Source organism: Triplophysa rosa, linkage group LG7 (assembly GCF_024868665.1).
Source record: "Triplophysa rosa linkage group LG7, Trosa_1v2, whole genome shotgun sequence".
Lineage (NCBI taxonomy): Eukaryota > Metazoa > Chordata > Actinopteri > Cypriniformes > Nemacheilidae > Triplophysa > Triplophysa rosa.
In genome coordinates, this window is record NC_079896.1 from 11,736,226 (window position 1) to 11,756,054 (window position 19,829).

At 37.7% G+C, this 19,829-nt stretch overlaps 1 protein-coding gene across 4 annotated transcripts in view; it reads right to left on the bottom strand.

The window, feature by feature from the left end:
- opa1 (OPA1 mitochondrial dynamin like GTPase) overlaps positions 1-19,829 on the bottom strand; it is a 41,810-nt gene that overhangs the window by 21,744 nt on the left and 237 nt on the right. The window contains exons 2-15 of one of the 4 annotated variants that reach the window (XM_057337916.1): positions 19,042-19,360; positions 18,528-18,624; positions 15,257-15,364; positions 14,448-14,495; positions 12,084-12,172; positions 10,246-10,404; positions 9,130-9,183; positions 8,936-9,040; positions 8,702-8,788; positions 8,474-8,587; positions 2,141-2,221; positions 1,986-2,060; positions 1,810-1,881; positions 199-298 (exon numbers count right to left, since the gene is read on the bottom strand). In XM_057337916.1, coding sequence (XP_057193899.1) covers positions 199-298; positions 1,810-1,881; positions 1,986-2,060; positions 2,141-2,221; positions 8,474-8,587; positions 8,702-8,788; positions 8,936-9,040; positions 9,130-9,183; positions 10,246-10,404; positions 12,084-12,172; positions 14,448-14,495; positions 15,257-15,364; positions 18,528-18,624; positions 19,042-19,360 — 1,508 coding nt within the window. The remainder of the gene's footprint in view (positions 1-198; positions 299-1,809; positions 1,882-1,985; positions 2,061-2,140; positions 2,222-8,473; positions 8,588-8,701; positions 8,789-8,935; positions 9,041-9,129; positions 9,184-10,245; positions 10,405-12,083; positions 12,173-14,447; positions 14,496-15,256; positions 15,365-18,527; positions 18,625-19,041; positions 19,361-19,829) is intronic. The other 3 variants (XM_057337917.1, XM_057337918.1, XM_057337919.1) reach the window with 3 other exon arrangements.

Below are 19,829 nucleotides of genomic sequence, written 5' to 3' on the forward strand. Positions count from 1 at the left end.
TGTCCCAGAAATGAAAATTGCTAACATTTTTCGAAATAGCTTTCTTTGTGTTCAACAGAACAAAGAAATGTATACAGGTTTGAAACAACCTGAGGGTGCGTAAATGATGAAAGAATTTTCATTTTTCAAAGATCAGTTTCCAACTTTTAATTAAAAATATTTAATAATAAACATTTTAATTGTGGTTAAAACCCTCACCTTGAATGCAGAGAATGATGGCATTTGGATTCTGCATGTAAGCTTTGCTAATGCTAAAAATGGTTTCTTTTGTGTCAGCAGCCATTCCTGTTGTAACAGTCTATACACACATGAAAAGTGACATATGAAACTGGGGTTTTACAGTGCATCAGACACCTGTGCATCGTAATGAAAAATACTACAAATACGCACAACATTCTATTACAAGTGATTATAAAAAAAAACAATGTTAAAGGGGTCATATGGCGCTAATACGTGTTTTTCTGTGTCTTTGGTGTGTTATAAGTTGCCCATGCATGTATTAGACACGTAAAATTGCAAAAATGAAAGTGTCGGAACAAAAGATGCATTCTATCTAAAAGCGAATGCTCACCCAGACCTGCCTGAAATGCCTCGTGTAACCACATCCCTACGAATGTACGTCATTTCGTGGTATGACTTGACTAAGACCGCCCAAATGTATACGCAAGGTATATGTATAAGTAAGGTGGGCGTACTTGCAAATCTCATTGTATCGTCGCTACCGCAGCCATGTCGTGGAGACGGTGTGTGTTTCGTTGCGAAAAGAAAGCCTCTTTGTTTTCCCTTCCAAAAGATGAGACAACTAAAAACGAATGGTTACATTTTATTTACAATACTGTTTCAGAACAGTACAATCCAAATATTCAAGTGTGTGCAGCGCATTTCACAGATGATCGCTTCATGAACGCTTCAAGGCCAGCTGTGCACAAAAGCTTTTGTTAAAAAGTGGGGCAATTCCAACCATTACAACTTCGCAAGGACAGTCTGGCGCTTCAGATTCGCAGCCTGTAAGTATATTTTCATTGTAAAAGACTTTGTTACAGACTTACGTGAGTTGAGTTTGTCGTGTGTTTGTGATCTGCAAATGCAGACACGGCGCAACGTGAAAAAAGACAACATAAGTTCTAAAAATCAGTAATTATGTTCCAACTAGAGGTAACAAATGTCGTGTTTATAATGGGGTTTATTGTCTTTGTTGAGTCGCGACGAGACATGGCGTAACACTGGTTGATCACTAACAGCAAATCTTTATAACGTCGTATATAAAAGGTAAAACAGTTAGCTATAGTTTTTAACTATTTAACATAATATATTTTTAAAAAACGTTACCAATCCTTCACATCCTGCTCAAGTCGCGCTGGCAAAGTTGATGTATCGGCTTGATCATCTTCATTTTCCGTATCAGATTCGGGCTCGAATTGATAAGGAAAGTACCGATGACATTTTATCACCTGTCAGTACAATTGCTTGGGAACATGATGTTCCGAATATGGTAAGAGGCATTGCATTTCCATCAACGCTTGCAGTATTCGACCAATCACTACACACTGGTTAACTGGCCAATCATAGCACACATCTCGCTTTCAGAGCGATGAGCTTTGTTAAAAATCTGCACGTTTCAGAGAAGCGGGGCAAAGAGGAGATACAAACATGTACGGTATGTGGAAAATACAGCATTTTTTAACCTTAAATCGTGTATACACATTGCATTACATCTAAAACAAACGATAATATTCGTTTTAGCCCTGTCACATGACCCCTTTAAATCTGTAAAATATATAAATCTGTGAAAATATATACAAAACTTACACTGATGACTCCCGGCAAGTCAACCAGCACCATTCTCTGGATTCCTGGGCCCTTTACGCTTAAAGAAATGGTCTAACACAGAAAAGAAAACAAAGACATTGTATTTTTTATTTTTGAGGTTATAGTTTTGAGAACATGTTATGCATTTTAGGAATTGCAATACGTGTGTAGTTCACCTCTGGGCTAACCGTCTGCCCATCCTTTACGCTCTTCCTCATCCTGATCTCGATCTCATGCCTCAGTGCTGCCAACTACAGGAAGAAAAGAAAAAGGCATTATCCCACAGAGCTGACAGCTAAATACTAAGACTGAGAATGAAATTGAGACTTACATCCTCCTCTTTCCCAAGGTCAAACTCACGGGTGCTGTCTTTGAACATGGCGACATGGTGAGGTCCTTCACTTAATGTCACCTAAAGGACATATAAAAAAATGTATAATATAAAATATCATCACAGATATTGCATGGATAAAATGCATTCAGCTTAGGGATGTTAATGATTAATCGACGATCGCTTATAATAACTTAATGATGATCGAGTTCAAAGTCATGCACGTGCGTGCGGCTTATGCGCATGACACATACAGCAGACTCATGGAAAAACGCAATGGCTATCCACTTATTACATTACTTGGCTACTGACACACCTTAGTTTTGCATTTTTCTTTTATAGAAATAAAAAGAAAGTTCATTTGAACAATGGACGCAAGAGTTTGCGAGATGCACGTCTGTCAGCGGGAGCTGCAGCCGTTGCAGTCGTGAGGCACGATGTTTGACAGGTCAAGGCGGAGGAGAGCTTTTATAAATAAGTTTTACTTCTTCGTTTAATAAAAGTTGCATTGTCCTTGTTTTATTGTTGCATTTTCATTTAGAATAATAATAAACCACAAACTGTGTTGAAGTAAGTGGCAAATCCGAAGATCTTTGAATTTATTTACGTTACAAAACAGGTACAATGTTATCAGTCTTATTCGTTCTGTTAATAAACATTCCGTTTCATATAAGCAAGTTTGTCAGTGTAGTATTTTTTTGTTGTTTAATTAAAAGTAAATAATGAATGAATAACTATTGGTATCAAAATAAAATGTTTTTTTTCCTTTCATCCGCCTTTGTTAGTAAAAGTTTACCATAAGTGCGTTTGTAATGATACTAGGCTATTTTATTATTGTTGAGTTTTTCGTTAAGAACAATAATGAAGAAACGTTTTAAGCATTTGTTTTAGTCAAAGAAAAAAGATCTAAAGCTGCAGATCAAAATAAGCGCTATAGATGCAAAATGCGAATATATTTTCTTTTATAATGTGTGAAATCGGTAACGTATGTTGTCACAAGTTTATTAAATCCTCACCGGCATTCATAAAGTGTACAGTACCATCAGGGTTTTTAGGTTTGCATTGATCGCATGTGGACAGCTTGTCAGTTATTTTATTCTAAACGGTTTAGCACATCATTTAACTGTTATTTTAGCTTCTGCTCATGTAATACAAATAATGATTTATATGAGACCAGTGGCATAACTTTGTTTTCAAAAGTGGTGGGGACAAAGTCCGCCCCCACCCGCTGGGGTCAGTCAAATCAATGGAAAACAATACTTTAATAATGAAAATATTTATATAATAACTCGGTGGGAATAAATAAAATTACACTTCTTTAATGGTTTACACATTTTTTGTGCTTGGACAATGGATGCGCAAGCGGCGCGTTCACAGCGTGTTTGTTTCACAAGCTTAGTTTTATTCAAATAAGTGCTCGGGACACAATTGACTTGGCAAAAAGTGGTGGCGACATGTCCCACTCGTCCCACCTGCAAATTATGCCTCAGTGTGAGACACAAGTGTCAATTTCAGGACCGCTAAAGGTTGTAACACGTTATGGACATTTGTGAGTTAAAATGCCCTTTTTCGAATTCTACAGATTCTCTGTAATAACACGCTTATAATAACAAATCAACCAATTCTCTCACGCAGACGCGCGCAATGATATGAGTCTGCTTATATGCAATTACCAGAGTGCACATCTGAGGCGGCGACACGTTGTATATTGGTCCATATGTTAATTATCAAATACATCATTTTATTATATTATCAATCACACAGATTCATTTTAACTATGCTACCAGGCATTTTTTTAAACTTAGAAACCTTTTTATTCAGGTGAGGAAGATGGCGTTTTGCGTGGCTTTTGCGCGCTGTCATGCCTATATGCCACTGCAGAGGCATATTTCAGTATTAACGTAAACAAATAATCGATTAACTGATCGTTAATGTAAATGAAAATCAATTCGTCTAAATTGACATCCCTAATTCAGCTATTGTTGGTAAATGAAGTTCTTTTTAACAACATAGGCCGGCAGAATTGTAAATCGCCTCTAGTGCCAAACAAATGCCAAATCCATACCAGAGTAAAAAATAAAATGACTCATTTTAATCCAGCCCAGATTGAGACTAAAATTCAAATTTACTAAGGAGATACAGGCCGTTTTCTTTTTTTTGCAGGACATCAGCATGAATTTACAAGATGACATGGAGAGAAAAAATATGACGAGGACACACGTTAATATCAGGCGTGAGGAGCAATGTGTCTCGGATCACCCAAGATGGATGTTAATAGCGTTTGTGAACAGGGCCCAAGAGAATTGACCCTTCGCTAAACCCTGCCCTCCTTAGTTACTGTTGCTACGCCTGTCAAGCTTTCACGCCTGGCAAGTGTATTACAGTGTGTATGCACCGGTGTCAGACATTCCCAAGGAGATAATTAGTCATTTTTGGCGAACATGTGACATATCTGAGAGAGCAAGACAAAAGGGACTGCATTGTGCATTCGAGGGATATATCCACGACATAATATGCAACCGATTAGAAAATAATTTAATCAAAATTGAAGCTAAAGCCTATGAATGATAACATTCTCCCGCTTATAGTTTAGTAGCACGCCAGGCTACTGCTCACACGTCGTGGGTCTAATCTACGCCTTGGACCTGGCAAGAGCCAGAGATGCTGAACTGAGCCATACATCATCAACAACACGAACAAATTTCCGTCTTGCCTTTAATAATCTTATTTTACGTTCAAATATATGCATTATGAACAAAGAATAGCACACAGCAATGATGTGCTGAGTTAGCTAGCTAGCTAACATTAGCGTGCTCTTACCTTGGAGCAAACATAGGTGTTTTTGTTAATCCTGTCGACCTTTAGTGGGACATTCTAAAACGCTTAACGTACCTAAACAGCGATAAAGGAAAACCAAGTTTCTGTCAAATTTTACTTATAATAAGCACATGCTGCTGTCAAAAGAACGAGCTCTTTGTCCGCGGATAAAGTGAATATCACGTTAAGCGTTCTCACCATAGAAGTCCATTATAAGAGAAAACAGCTTAACGTGGCTTTGACAAATTTCTGTCATTTTAGTTGTAATTAATACTTCAAAAGCCACCGTGCATTGTGTTAAAAAGTGCAGTAGGGGCCTCTTTATACCCTGTCTGAAACCAATATTTAGAAATGAGGCTGAAAGGCAATAAAGTTGTTAACTCCTGGCTTCAGTGTTGTTACATCGAGCTGAATAGCCTGTGGAGCAAACTAGAACAAAACAGCACAAATGTTTCTAAAAGCTCTGATAAAAAGGGACAGAAATATAAATGAGATGATACAGTGCGTTGTTTAGGTACGTTACGCCACGTTAAGCTGTTTCCTTATAATGGACTTCTATGGGGGAGAAAACACTTAACGTGATATTCACTTTATCCGCGGAACAAGAGCTCGTTCTTTTGACAGCAGCAAGTGTTTAATACAAGGAAGGTTTGACAGAAATTTGGTTTTCCTTGATCGCTGTTTATTACCCGTTGCAATTGAGCCCATTTATAACATTATCAACTCGTCAATTAATCTAGGCCATGTCCCAGGAGCCTTTAAACTGGCCGTCATTAAGCCTCTTATCAAGAAACCAAACTTAGACCCCAATGAACTAGGAAACTATAGACCGATTTCAAATCTCCCTTTCCTGTCTAAAATACTAGAAAAAGTAGTGTCCACTCAGTTGTGCTCTTTCTTACAAAATAATGACATACACGAAAAATTCCAGTCAGGTTTTAGACCGCATCATAGTACTGAAACTGCACTCGTTAAAATTACAAACGACCTGCTCATAGCATCAGATAAAGGTAACATCTCACTCCTAGTCCTGCTCGACCTTAGTGCTGCGTTCGATACTGTAGACCATAAAATACTTCTAGATCGCTTACACAATTATACCGGTATTCAGGGACAGGCACTACAATGGTTCAGATCTTACTTATCAGACCGACATCAATTTGTCCATTTAAATGGGGAATCATCAAATCTAACGCAAGTAAATTATGGATTACCTCAGGGATCGGTTTTAGGACCCTTGCTATTCTCCATATACATGCTGCCCCTTGGAAACATTATTAGAAAACATGGAATTAGCTTCCACTGTTATGCAGATGATACTCAGCTATATATCTCATCAAGACCAGATGATTCCTTCCAACTATCCAAATTGGCAGAGTGCATCGACGATATAAAGCATTGGATGACTTGTAATTTCCTTCTTTTAAATTCTAATAAAACAGAAATATTACTTATCGGACCAAAGACACGTGAGCAGAATATTTCGGATTATGACCTGCAAATTGAAGGCTGCACTGTTACTCCAACAAATACAGTTAAAGACCTTGGCGTTATATTAGACAGCAACCTGTCATTTAAAAATCACATCTCAAATGTCACAAAAACAGCCTTCTTCCACCTTAGAAATGTTGCCAAATTGCGAAATATTTTATGTGTGGCTGATGCAGAGAAGCTCATTCATGCATTTGTGACCTCAAGACTTGATTACTGTAATGCACTGCTTAGTGGTTGTCCTGCATCATCAATAAACAAACTACAGTTAGTTCAGAACGCAGCTGCCAGAGTTCTAACCAGGTCCAGAAAATACGATCACATAACCCCAATGTTATCAACCCTTCACTGGTTACCCATTAAGTATCGTATTGACTTTAAAGTTCTTTTAATTACTTATAAAGCCTTAAATGGTTTAGCCCCTACCTACATAACAGAGCTTCTACCACACTACAACCCATCACGCTCTCTAAGATCTCAAAACTCCAGACTTTTGATAACACCTAGAATAACTAAATCCACCAAAGGGGGTAGAGCTTTCTCATACGTAGCACCTAAACTCTGGAATAGCCTCCCCGATACTATTCGAGGGTCAGACACACTCTCCCAATTTAAATCTAGATTAAAGACACATCTTTTCAGCCAAGCATTCACTAATACATAGCTAATGAACAGCAGCTACGCTAATTATTCTCTTTCTGTTTCTGCCCTCGCCTCGGGATGCCCATCCCGAGGTAGGGAGAGATTCCGCCAGGCCCAGATGAACGTCATATGCCCATCCACAACTAGAGATTACGCCAGCTACATCTGAAAATCCCGTGCCATCCTCCTGCGAGAGCCTGCGGACTGACTGACCATCCAGCTCCATCCAAGGCAATTCCATCACCACCCAAGAAAAAGGCGACCATCTGGCCGGCCCAGCTCAGACAATTCCATCCCCAACCGAGAGCAAAGACGGACTACCTGTCACATAAATGCTAAATTTACAATACTTGGTATTTAATGCTAAACTTACATCACACGACAGCAGTTTGAAGTTATGGCTGCACTCAGTGACTTTGATTGGAGGTAGCTGGGTGGGTGTTGTAGGGAGTGGGGGGGCTTGTTGGTTGTGGTTCGGGGCGTTTCATTTGTTGGGACTGTGTGGGTCTGGTCTGGTTGGTCTTGTTTTGTGGTCGATGTCGGACAACAGAGGAATAAAGTTAATTATGCCATTACTACTTTTCCCTGGTTGTTCCTCTGTTGTCTGTTGTTGATCGCGGAATGGGACCGGGTTGGACCTGCACGGTTTCGGCGGGTGGGGCTTCCTGGGTCGCGGCTCGTGGGCTCTCCCTGTTCTTCGTGGACGTTGCTCGGTGGCTTTGGTCGGGGTCACTGAGTGCAGCTATGACACGTCAGAGGAGATCTGGCCCTCCCGGCTGAGCCTGGTTTCTCCCGAGGTTTTTTTTTCTCCATTATTCAGCATTGGAGTTTGGGTTCCTCGCCACAGCAGAGCAGTGCAGTGTTGGCTTGCTCACCGGGAGACTGCATTTATTTATTTATTTATTCATTTATTTATTAGATATTATTTATTATAATGATCTTGCTTGGTCTATAAACACCATGCACTGTGCTGTGTTTTACCTTTCTGTGTTTTTCTTATTTGCTCCTGTAAAGCTGCTTTGGAACAATGCACATTGTGAAAAGCGCTATATAAATAAAATTGAATTGAATTGAATTGTTTAGGTACGTTAAGCGTTTTTCACGTTACGCGTTTTAGAATGTCCCACATTTAGTGTGAATGAGGCCTTCCACACTGCTTGATCCACGTCCGACATTTCTCCCCTTGGAGAAAAAATTCCACCACCCCATCCAAACTTTTAGGATACTGGCTATCAGATTTACACAATCCATACGCACAACGCTTCGGCATGTTTCCCTCGCTCGAAAGCTTGACAGACCTCCCGCGCCTAGTTACGGTTGCTAAACCACGATTGGCCTGTGGCGGTTTTTGGGCGTGGCTTCAATTGTTTGCTCACAGTTCACCTTGACGGGAGACCTGGTCATCATCTCTCCAGACCCTCTGGGGAAGATCCTGGCCTGAGCTATCATCTCCAACACGCTGGTCTTTCCAGCACTCTGGTCTCCAACTACCACCACCTATTCAAACGAAGATACAACAAAACTGTTACGAAGGTAGGACTGATATGCTTTTCATGTAGATAGCGTGTATGCAAATCACAAGTAGCTAGCACGGAGTAAAAGATGACTGACCCGTGGCAGGTGATCTTGGGTGTTGTAGTTGGAGTCATAATCTGAAAGGATGTCCAGGACCTCAGAATACATATCAATCAAAGACTTCTAAATAGGAGAATGAGCAAGAAACACAGATTAATCGATCAGTTCTTTCTATAATCTTATTACAACATAAAAAAATAAAAACAGCCTAGTAAGTTTGGTTCTTGTATGTTATACTTCTATCCAAAATAAACAATGTTGAAATCAAACCTTGACTTTTCGTTGGTGAATACCCTTGTCATCTTTTTGCAATACGACCTTTCTCAGTTCTTTATTCTCCTTCTCCAAACGCTCCAGCATCCGCTGATACTTCAACTGTAATATAATAATTAACAGTAATAATGAACAGTTTAAACAGGAACTACTATAAAAACAGAAATAGATTAACACATGAGGGTTAATACCTGAGTTCGGACAAGCTCTTCTTGAAGCTGGTCAACTTTTTCTTTATCAGATGACTGTGAAAACAAGAAACAACGTAGCAGACTAAGACCGTGATCACCTTCCCAATATCCCCCTGTAAGAGCCATTTCACAAACAAACCAAAATCTCATGCATGACATCCCAGCAGAGGAAAGGCAAGTCAGAGCAAGAAAACTTCAATTCCTGGATTTGCAAACCTTTAAATCAACCATTTATTCTTAATATAAATCATCAAACTACAAACACACTTTATTTTGATTATTTTGATATTTAAGATGATTGGTGGAGGATCCATAGATTACAAATGAATGCAGCAAGACAGAATCATTTGTTAGTCTACACTTACAATACATACACACTAGAGACACACCAGACAATTACATGAATACGGTGAATGATTACAGGAGAGGACACAAAAATACAAACTAACACACATATATATGGATAACAAGGTAAATAACTGATAAATGATGTAATCCTGTCAATTTACAGACATGATTGGTTTTGGTATTAGGCACGTTAGTTCTGCAGGTCGACAGCCAGAGCAAACTGGTACATCACTCCATGCAATGAGTTGTTTTTTTACTCCAGGGATTGTGTAGATTTATGGGGTTTGCATAAGAGAAACATTAGGTGGGGTTTTGGTTTATACAAAAAATGTCATTCAAATTATAGTTTTATAAGCTTATAGATAATGTTTATAGTATCTATATGTGATATACTGTCTATGCACATACAGAAAATACAGTAAAATTGGCATTTTTTATAGAAAATGATATAGCCGTACAAATTCAAAGACTGAATTATTATCAGTACAAATTCATTCCAAAAGGTGTCTGGAATGAAACTTGAAATTACAAGGATATTGGATGGGAGGGGCTACTTATTTGGTTTGTAACTACAGTATTTTACAGCTGTAGTACTCTCACACCAGTCATAGATACCACCATCATTCTTCTAGTTAAAAGAACTTCAGCTAGATTTAGTTAAACTCTGTTGAAAATGTTTAATTCGAAGTAAAAAACTAGAAGTGAGGCAGTGGATGACTGGCATGAGAGTCACAGCATTCGTGGAGTGGTGGGGGCGTGGACCTTCACCTTGTGTTTGGGTTGAGAGGGGCTGGGGTTCGGGACCGGGCTGGGAAGGGGTTCACGCGGCGGAGGCGGAGCGTTATTGGCTTCCGCCGCCCGCCGCATCTCCTCCTCATGGTGCTGGATCTGCTGCTGAATGAGAATGAGCTCGCTGAGCAATCCCTCCTGAGGGACGGTACAGTGACAAAGAGGGGCAGTCAATCAACCTGCTTGCCAATCAATAGGAGGATGTAGGCGGAGCTACTGGAAAGTGGTCCTCCTCACTTTAATGTATTGCGCTTGACATGGCCAATAGGAGACGAGGGCCATTTTATTGGCGGACATTACAAATAGAGTACATATTTACACTTATATGTCTTTTATTTTTATATTGGTAAAGCTCATAGAAAATATTGTCAATATTGTGTTGCTATACTTGCAATAAGGCAATGTTTCAGACATTTTTAATAAATTGGATCATATACAACTTCAGCTATGGGGGAAAGCAAGCATTTGATATACAATGAGTAGTTTAGCTGCATAGCAGTGCAAAGCTTGCTAAAGCTAGACAGAGAAAAGGTTCATTTCTTTTAAACTCCTGCACCATATATTTATCGCATCTGTACACATATTTTATAATTTGACTTCACATTTATATGAAAGAAAGTCGTATGCTCAGACTGCCAATATAGCTGCCACAACCCCGTCTGTTTAAAACAGTTCAGGACTACATCTCTGTTTATATGCTAATATGAAAATCTTCAGTTCTAACTGCAGATAAACTGTTTCTATACCAGACATGGACTGCACGAGTGATGAATCAAGTAAAATAAAATAAAATAAAATAAAACACTGACATTAAACATAAAAGACTATGCATTTTTTGCTCTCGGAGAAGCAAGCGTTTTCTGAGAGCATGAAATGATCCTGAAGACAAACAGCATGGAGGAGTTATGGAGATGGAGGGGAAAAGCTTTTACACAAACAATAAGCTGAAAAACAACAGAAATGAATCACTAAAATTCTGTAACGAGAGTTTAAATATATCCACATATGAAAAATAAGCCAAATGCTTTACTTAGCACTGAGAGAGACATTTCATTGAGTTTTAAATAAAACTTTCATAAAAATAAAAAAATTCATAAAAATTCACAAAATACAAGGTACAATAAAACACAGCAAAATTGCAGACTACAGCATCGCTCACAAACAAACCAATGATTCTATTGTGTACATTTTACTATCACAAGTATATAGCATGACCATAAGTATGTAGACAATTTGTTTTTTTTAAGTTAGGCTGACAGCAGAAGTAACTTAAAACGCCAAATGAACACTGAAACTAACCAGTGTGAAGATGTTCTCCCTGACCATTTGTGTAAATGAGACCTAAATCCAACATGTTACAAAATATAGTACAAAGCCAATCCAGTACGCTGTTATAGCAGCAAAGTGAGACAAAGTACAAATTAAACCTCATTGTTAGGATTTAAATGTTTAATAAGAACATACAAGTATGGTTTTGGGTGTCCACATACTTTTGGCAATGTAATATGTTTTGATATGTTTGGGTGGGAACAGTTTTATAAAGCATATGGTAACTTTAACATCAGTAAGTTGTGACTAGCTACTTCGCAAGCATCAGTATTTAGCAGCGCTACCAAAAGCATGATAGTAAGCGCAAGATGGTGTGCTGTACTAAAACAAACAGCTCGTGTTGAAAAAGCACAAGCAAAACAGCTAGGCGAAAAATGCTGACAAAGTAAAATAATTAAATCCTTTTCTATTATAATAATATGTGCAAACTCAAAATGATCAGAATGTCATGTATTAAAGTCATGCTCAAACCTTCAAATAAAAATTACCTTTTTGAACTGTTTATCGCTGCTGTCAGACCTAGCTGCAGATGCTGGTGGAATATCTGGTGCTCTCAGGGCTGAATCACCTGTGGTTTCTGTGGAAAAACACATCAGTTTAAAGAAAATTAGGCATACACGATTGGCATGTAAATAGAACACATGAAGGGGATGATAAGATCTACCATGCCAATGCTGTATACAGTTGGAGTTTAAAGCAAAAACAGTCACCATATCCCAAAGAAACCCAAAGGTTTGAAAAGTAAAAGTTGCTTAATAATAAACGGCCTGTATACACTTTATGCATTATGTCACGTATGTACACAGGTACAGTACTTGTAAAAGTCACATGTGTTTTTGGCATGGGGTGTACAGTATTTTTTGTATAAGTTGAAAAAAAATTGTAATTGTGTCTGCTATTAAAAACATGAACACAAATACTGTATATTACACTACCAGTCAAAAGTTTAGGGTCACTTGCCTTGTATACAAACACACTACTTGTGCCAATAAATTAGTTTATTTTATTAAAAAACAAAAAGATAATTGTCCAAAAATGCTGGACTGAATAATGAAGAAACAGTGAAGAAATAATGAAGATGATATCAAAACGTATCTTACTGTGATACCTTAAAAAGTGGGTTGATAAAAGGCCTAGAGTACACTTTTGCAAATTCTAGACAAAGCGTGACTGCATTGAAAATTCTAATTTTTATTATTCCTCTTAAATAAAATTGTATTATTCATTGATAGACCCATTACATTTTTTTTTAGGTTCAGGGTTCGTTTTAACCTTAAAGGGGTCATACGACACGGCTAAAACTAATATCAGTTGTTTTTGATGTAATGCAATGTGTTTAAGGTTCAAAAACGCTGTATTTTCCACATACCGTGCATGTTTGTATCTCCTCTTTGCCCTGCCTCCCTGAAACGTGCAGATTTTTAACAAAGCTCATCGCTCTGGCCAGTTCACCAGTGCGTAGTGATTGGTCGAATACTGCAAGCGTGTGACGGAAATGTAACGCCTCTTACCATATTTGGAACATCAGGTTCCAAAGCAATTGTGCTGACCGGTACGCCAACATTACTTGCGTATATATTTGGGCGGTCTTAGTCAAATCATACCACGAACTGACGTAGATTTGTAGGTGTGACGTTTCAGGCAGGTCTGGGTGAGCATTCGCTTTTAGATAGAATGCATCTTTTGTTCCGACACTTTCATTTTTGCAATTTTACGTGTCTAATACATGCATGGGCAACTTATAACACACCACAGACACAGAAAAACACGTACTCGTGCCATATGACCCCTTTAAATTCAAGGTTCATTTCAACTTTTAATGTTGTCAATTCTATAAAAAGTGTAACTGAATGTACTGAGTGTAACAAAAATGTAACTGAAAATTGTCAATGTTTTGAAAATAAATCTGTTGTTTGAATATGTTTAATTTTTTACATTTTGTTCGATATATTATTATACTATTGTATCATGAACCCAGTGTCATATATTATATTGAATTATGAGCAATCTTTACACTGCAAGTGAATAGGTGACCCTAAAACTTTGAACTGGTAGTGTACATACAGTTAATACCTCTATATACTGTTCTACGCGATCATTCATGATAGTTTAAGATGTCTAGAAAATAAACACCTGTAAAGCTTAGCTGTTTAATACTTTTCAAAGCTATTGAGTTGTAAGAAGTTCAGTCACACAGAAGAAATAAGAACGTTTGATGGTATGTTGAGAGATAAACATGGTGAATATGGCCCACAAAACCCTTGGAGACAAGAAAGGTGAAGTCAAGGGACCAAGTGGCAATACAATTACAATCTGAGCAATAACAAAGGTACTGTTAGTGTCAATAACTGCATCTGTAACTGCAAATGCATCTGAGATTTATTATGATCTTATTTGCATCTGAATACCAACAAATTTTTGAGTGTTTAGAATGAAGTCAAAAGAACATTTGTGTTGTTTTTGTGGCTAGTGAGAATATGAAAAATAAAAATGATAACAAATGGATATTTAATTATTATGCAAATATATGTTCAACAGTTTCTTGTAGAGGTCAACCAGAGCATCGGTTTTGCCAATTAATTTGCATATTTTTGTAGAATATCAGTTATTGTTTCAGTAAAAATCAACATTAATAGATGCAGTTGCTTTGTTCGTGCAATTAATCGGTTATCAGCTTGTTTTCCTTTCGTTTTTTTTTAAAGAAATATGAACTTAATAAGCCAACAATGGCTTGCAAATCTGTCAGGTAGCTGAACAGACAGGTTTTGATCTGTCCATCCTCACAGTCGCACACCCATTTATGTCAGAGGGTGGCATCAGTACAGCAGCGCAATGGGTAGATATTTACACACCTAATAACAGACGCAGACCAGAAGCTCCATTGACTTCACTACCCAAACCTGTGAAGAATGTGGGGGTAGGGGAGGAGGGGGGACAAGAGGAACAAATGATATGAAAATAAAATAAATCAAGACAGTAGAAAAAAGGTGGAGAGGTCATTTCGTTTTAAGTTGGATTTGGCCCTAACAGATGAGTCAGCGCTGAATACTGGAAAATATAGTAATGGAAATAAACCAGTTTTTAAAATTATTATTAAAGGCATCAGATGCATGAGGAAGATGGTGATTATGCAGACACCTGTGAGTTTGATATGATTATCAAGCAATATTAACATACATTTTAAAACAGAATTTCAAAAATCGTATGACTATGCTGAATATTAATTCTGAATCAAAAACAACTGAATTCTAAATTATTTAGTTTAAATGTAACTAAATATTTAAATTGATGTTTTCTTTAAAGAAAAATAACACTGCAGTATGATAATATGATCAGGCAGATAATAACCAAATGTCCACATTTGAAACATGAAACATAATCAAAATTGTAAACAATTCTCAAAAGTTAATGTAGAACTGGAAAAAAACATTCAGAAGGTCCAACACATAAAACATTTAACTGAATAAATTTTTTAAATGTATTATTTAAAACTTCACTGAAAAACATAGGCCAATTTTCTTTCATTAAATGTAGTAACATTTTTACATAATGCTTACATTAATCCCCCATGTACAATGTAAAGGAATTTTCTTGCTCCTTGATTTTTCAGATGGCATGATTGAATTATGATATTCGGGTGTCCATTAATATATGTGCTCACCACTGGAAAGAAGGCTTTTCAAGAAGGTGAAGTTCTCGCCAATCTTTTCCATGTCAGGCAGAAGTTTGGCAATCTCTTCCATTTCAGGCAAAGCACTGGCAAGCTTGTCTATATTCAGGAACAGAAAATAACATTGACATGAAAATGATGCTACCAGAAAGCCAAAAGAAATAGGCTTTTACATAAAACACCAACAACACCAAACAATTTCTATATAATATATAGATACTGTTCAGGGCTGCATATCTGCACAGATACAGGTGACTTCCTCAGATGAGCTGTATATTTGAGAATAAATTCTACAACCATAGGGCGATTTTGTAGAGAAATTCATCATAGTGGGAAAAAAGCCCTGTTTTTAAAGTTTTAACTTGGGCCTTGCATTTCTCATACAGCTATAGGATGACAGCAGCAAACTTTTACACAAAACATAAATAATAATAATAACCTATCCAAGAACCCATCTCAGTAAATTCAGCGCCGTTAAATATAATGCTAGTTTTCCTTTTCGAAAACAATATACTATATGTGACCCTGGACCACAAAACCAGTCATAAGTAGCACGGGTATATCTGTAGCAATAGCCAAAAATACATTGTACGGGTCAAAATGATAGATTTTTCTTTTATGCCAAAAATCATTAGGATATTAAGTAAAGATCATGTTCTGTGAAGATATCATCATTGGAGTTTGGGTTCCTCGCCACAGCAGTGCAGTGTTGGCTTGCTCACCGGGAGACTGCATTTATTTATTCATTTATTTATTAGATATTATTTATTAGAATAATCTTGCTTGGTCTATAAACACCATGCACTGTGCTGTGTTGTACCTTTCTGTGTTTTTCTGTTTTTCTTATTTGCTCCTGTAAAGCTGCTTTGGAACAATGCACATTGTGAACAGCGCTATATAAATAAAATTTAATTGAATTGAATTTTGTAAATTTCCTACCGTAAATATATGAACTTTATTTGTGCGAGTGATGCAGCAAAATCGTGAACAAAAATGGCCGGAAACATGCCTACAAACTTCACTCGCTACTGCCTGCTCTTTGGGAATCACCCACTCAAGTTTGGTATCTATGTAAAGCTTATAATGTCAGCTCTCGGATTCATCTACTCTTCACAACGTCATTACAGCAGTAAGCCTATAGAGAGCATTAAAAACCCTGTTTTTTCTTAGCAACGGCCTGCTATAGCGCCTCTCATAAGACAACTTTAAAGGCAATAATATAAAAAAAATTGCACCCTCGGATTCCAGATTTTCAGATAGTTGCATCTCGGCCAAATATTGTCCTATCCTAACATACATCAATGGTAAGCTTATTTATTCAGCTTTCCGATGATGTTTAAATCTTAATTTTGTGGCACTCAAAAAATGTATTTGTTGGATTTACATCAAAAAGTAGTGTCAAGTGGTTCCACGCAAATATGTTGGGTAGTTTCTACAACTAACAATTTAGTTGTATGAACAAAAGAAATTTAAAGTGGAGCTATCATGCCATGTCATGCATTCTGACTTCTTTACACTGTTAAACGTGCTGGCTTCTCATGCGTAACATGCTCAACTTGTTAAAAAAACGAGTTGGACGTATGATGTAGTATTTCTGTACGTGATACACTATTTTTATAATTCTGGATCCCTGTGTCGTCAAAGGGATCCTATTCCTTTTATTGGCCAAAAGCACAGCAAGGCGAAAGAGCCCACCCACGAGCCAACCGACGAGCGAGACTCGCTTACCATCAAGGTTATCTGCGCTGTGTCAAGATGGGCTGCGCTGCAGCTCGTTACGCTTGCGATAGTGAAGTTTAGGCGTGTCTGCTTGTTCACGGGATTTCAGTGAAGGATGTTATATAAGCGGTGGATATAAACCTGGATTTGGAGATCGTTTGAAACTGATAGATGGCGCTGTCTCAGCGCTAAAAGATGCCGGACATGAACTGCACGCGGTAAGTCAAACTAAGTCATACATCTGTGTTTTGTTGGCAATCGGCGTGTACGTGCATAATGTACAAAACACGAAGGGATGATGTGTTGCTTGCTCGTGCTAGTTTCATCCCACTCTCCCCACTAGTCCCACAGCTCGTGTTTACCCGGAAATAATCATACAGCTGTATCTATCTTTTATAAGTTTGATCAAACTAAATACTCTTAGAAGATACAATGTATGCAATACTTCTGTATAGGCACTCAAGATTAATATGAGATTGGCAGAAACTGCCTGTGTTACTTGATCTTTAAGTAAAGTTGACTAAACTTTTTTGAGTAAATCCAAACCATTCAGATTGTACCAGTAATTGTAAGTTAATTAAACTCAACATTTATCCTTCTCAATGGTACTTTTTGTTGACATACATAAATTATATACAGACTTACTGCATGTAAGTCAAAACACAATGAGCAAATCAGATGTAACCTCTCACAGTCTAAGCACATGTACCACTCTTCTAAACAATGGTAACCCTAAAACTCAAAAATACAACAAACTCTTTTAAACCTCAAAGATAAATGAACATTAAGCACAAACAAGTCATTATCTTTCCTAAAAACACTTCAAATAACACTAAATTTCGAAATTTACTTCCTAAATGCAGTCTCACGCAAAGCATGCTGGGAACTGAAATCCCCCTCAACCAGTCGTGTTGAATAAACTTGTTTACATTAAGTAAACTCAACAATAGGCCCATAATTATACGGTTTGGTGTTTTACTCAACAATGTTAAGTTGACCAGTCAAACACTTAGTAAGTAAAGCCAATAGTACTAAATTTTTTGTATAAATAACATATTTAACTTATGTTATTACACGGCGCTCTGGAAAACTTGATTCTGATTGGCCAGTTGCGACATTCCGAGGGTTGTTATTCTCAGATAACAACCGCTCGAAACGAATAACACCCAGCAACCCGGATGCTGCAAATCATTTTGACAGGTGCAGTTTAATACTGCAGTTTAATACGACGCTTCGCGTCGGGTCCTGATCACACTGTCGGGGCTTATTTCTGCGATAACAACCGGCTGCCTGTACATTGTCCCTTACTTAGTGTAGTTACTTGCATTCTTTATGTACTGTGAACAAGGATGGGTTTAGTAAAACTAACAACAGCGACAGTTCATTTTTTTGAGTGTGGGTCACATATAGACTGATATGTGTTTTCTTACTACGTTGCACATTCTAAAATGTGACTATTGCAGATGCGCACAGTGATGACGGTGCTAATATTGTTGAATGAGTTAAATCGAAATTTGGACTGTGGATTTCTGAGTTCACCTACCTAAGTCGATATTTTCACTCAACTCCCAAACAAAGTCTGGCACAATCCATGTGTATTGGCTCATATCGGGAAACATATCCTTCCATTCATCGTATGTCTACAAGGAACAAAACAGAAAGGCTTTTACTTGCCAATAATACAAATCATGTCCATAGTATCAGTCTCGAGTGTATTCTTGATTTTAGGTATTTGTGACTTTAAGAGGTAATCAGACAATCAAATACAAAAAATATCAACAACAAAGCCCGGCAAATTTACCATATGCTTTTTTCTTTAGCTTTTTATGGTATAAGACATGACAAAGTCAAAGATGACAATGACAACCACAACTGCATTCTGATTTGCGGATTTGCAGGTGTTAACAACCAGGTAGCGTACAATCAGTAAATAATGTCAGAACCCGTCATAATCTGATAACAACCAAGTTTATTTAAGACAAGGACTACGTATTGTTAACTCAGAATGTGCATGAGAAAAAGTTATTAATGCAACACAACCCAATAGTTAAACATACCTTTTTTGCTGTATATCCTCCTCCAACTGCTGAACCCAGCAAGATGTACCTCAATTTCAGCAGTCTGGAAGCAAGACTGGCCACCCAGAAGGTCCGATGCTGTTGATAGCCGTGGCCTCCTGACAGGGATTTGGGAGGGCGCATGGGGAGCCTAGAGAGAGATGTGTAATGTCGAGCTGCTGAGCAGTGAGGTGGTCTCTGTGGATTGTTGTTAGCAGTGTAGCGATGGTGGATGGCACGGGACAATGGGTGCAGTTTCTGCAGCGGTATTCGAAACTTTACCCCAATTCTGGAAGGAAGCAGATTCCTGCAGGCCATGCTGGGGAGAAAATACAATCAGTACTGTGATCATCCACATTAAGTAATTGTATAAGATATGTTTATAGACAAAACTAAAGGCCATGCATAGTTCAGAGGGGGTCTCCTGCTTTCTGTTTGCGGATCACATGCTATAAAGATTCAATTTTGACAACCATTTTAATAGACTGCTAGTGGCCTGAAAATTTATCTTAGCAGATTTGTTATTAATTTCTCAAGTAAGAATGTAAACAAAGCAACAAAAAATACAGTCAACTCAACCAAAACCAAAAGTGATTTTAGTTTTGAAAGATTGGGTGGTGTCCAGCAAGTGTAACCTGTCAGTGTGACTAACTGACACGCTGAATCAACGCTTACAAATAATAGAAATATCGTTTAGAAATACAGTATACTGTATGTAGAGACGTGATTAGTCAATTAAAATTCTACATATCCATATTTTCTAGTCTTCTGTATGTCCGTTAAATTCA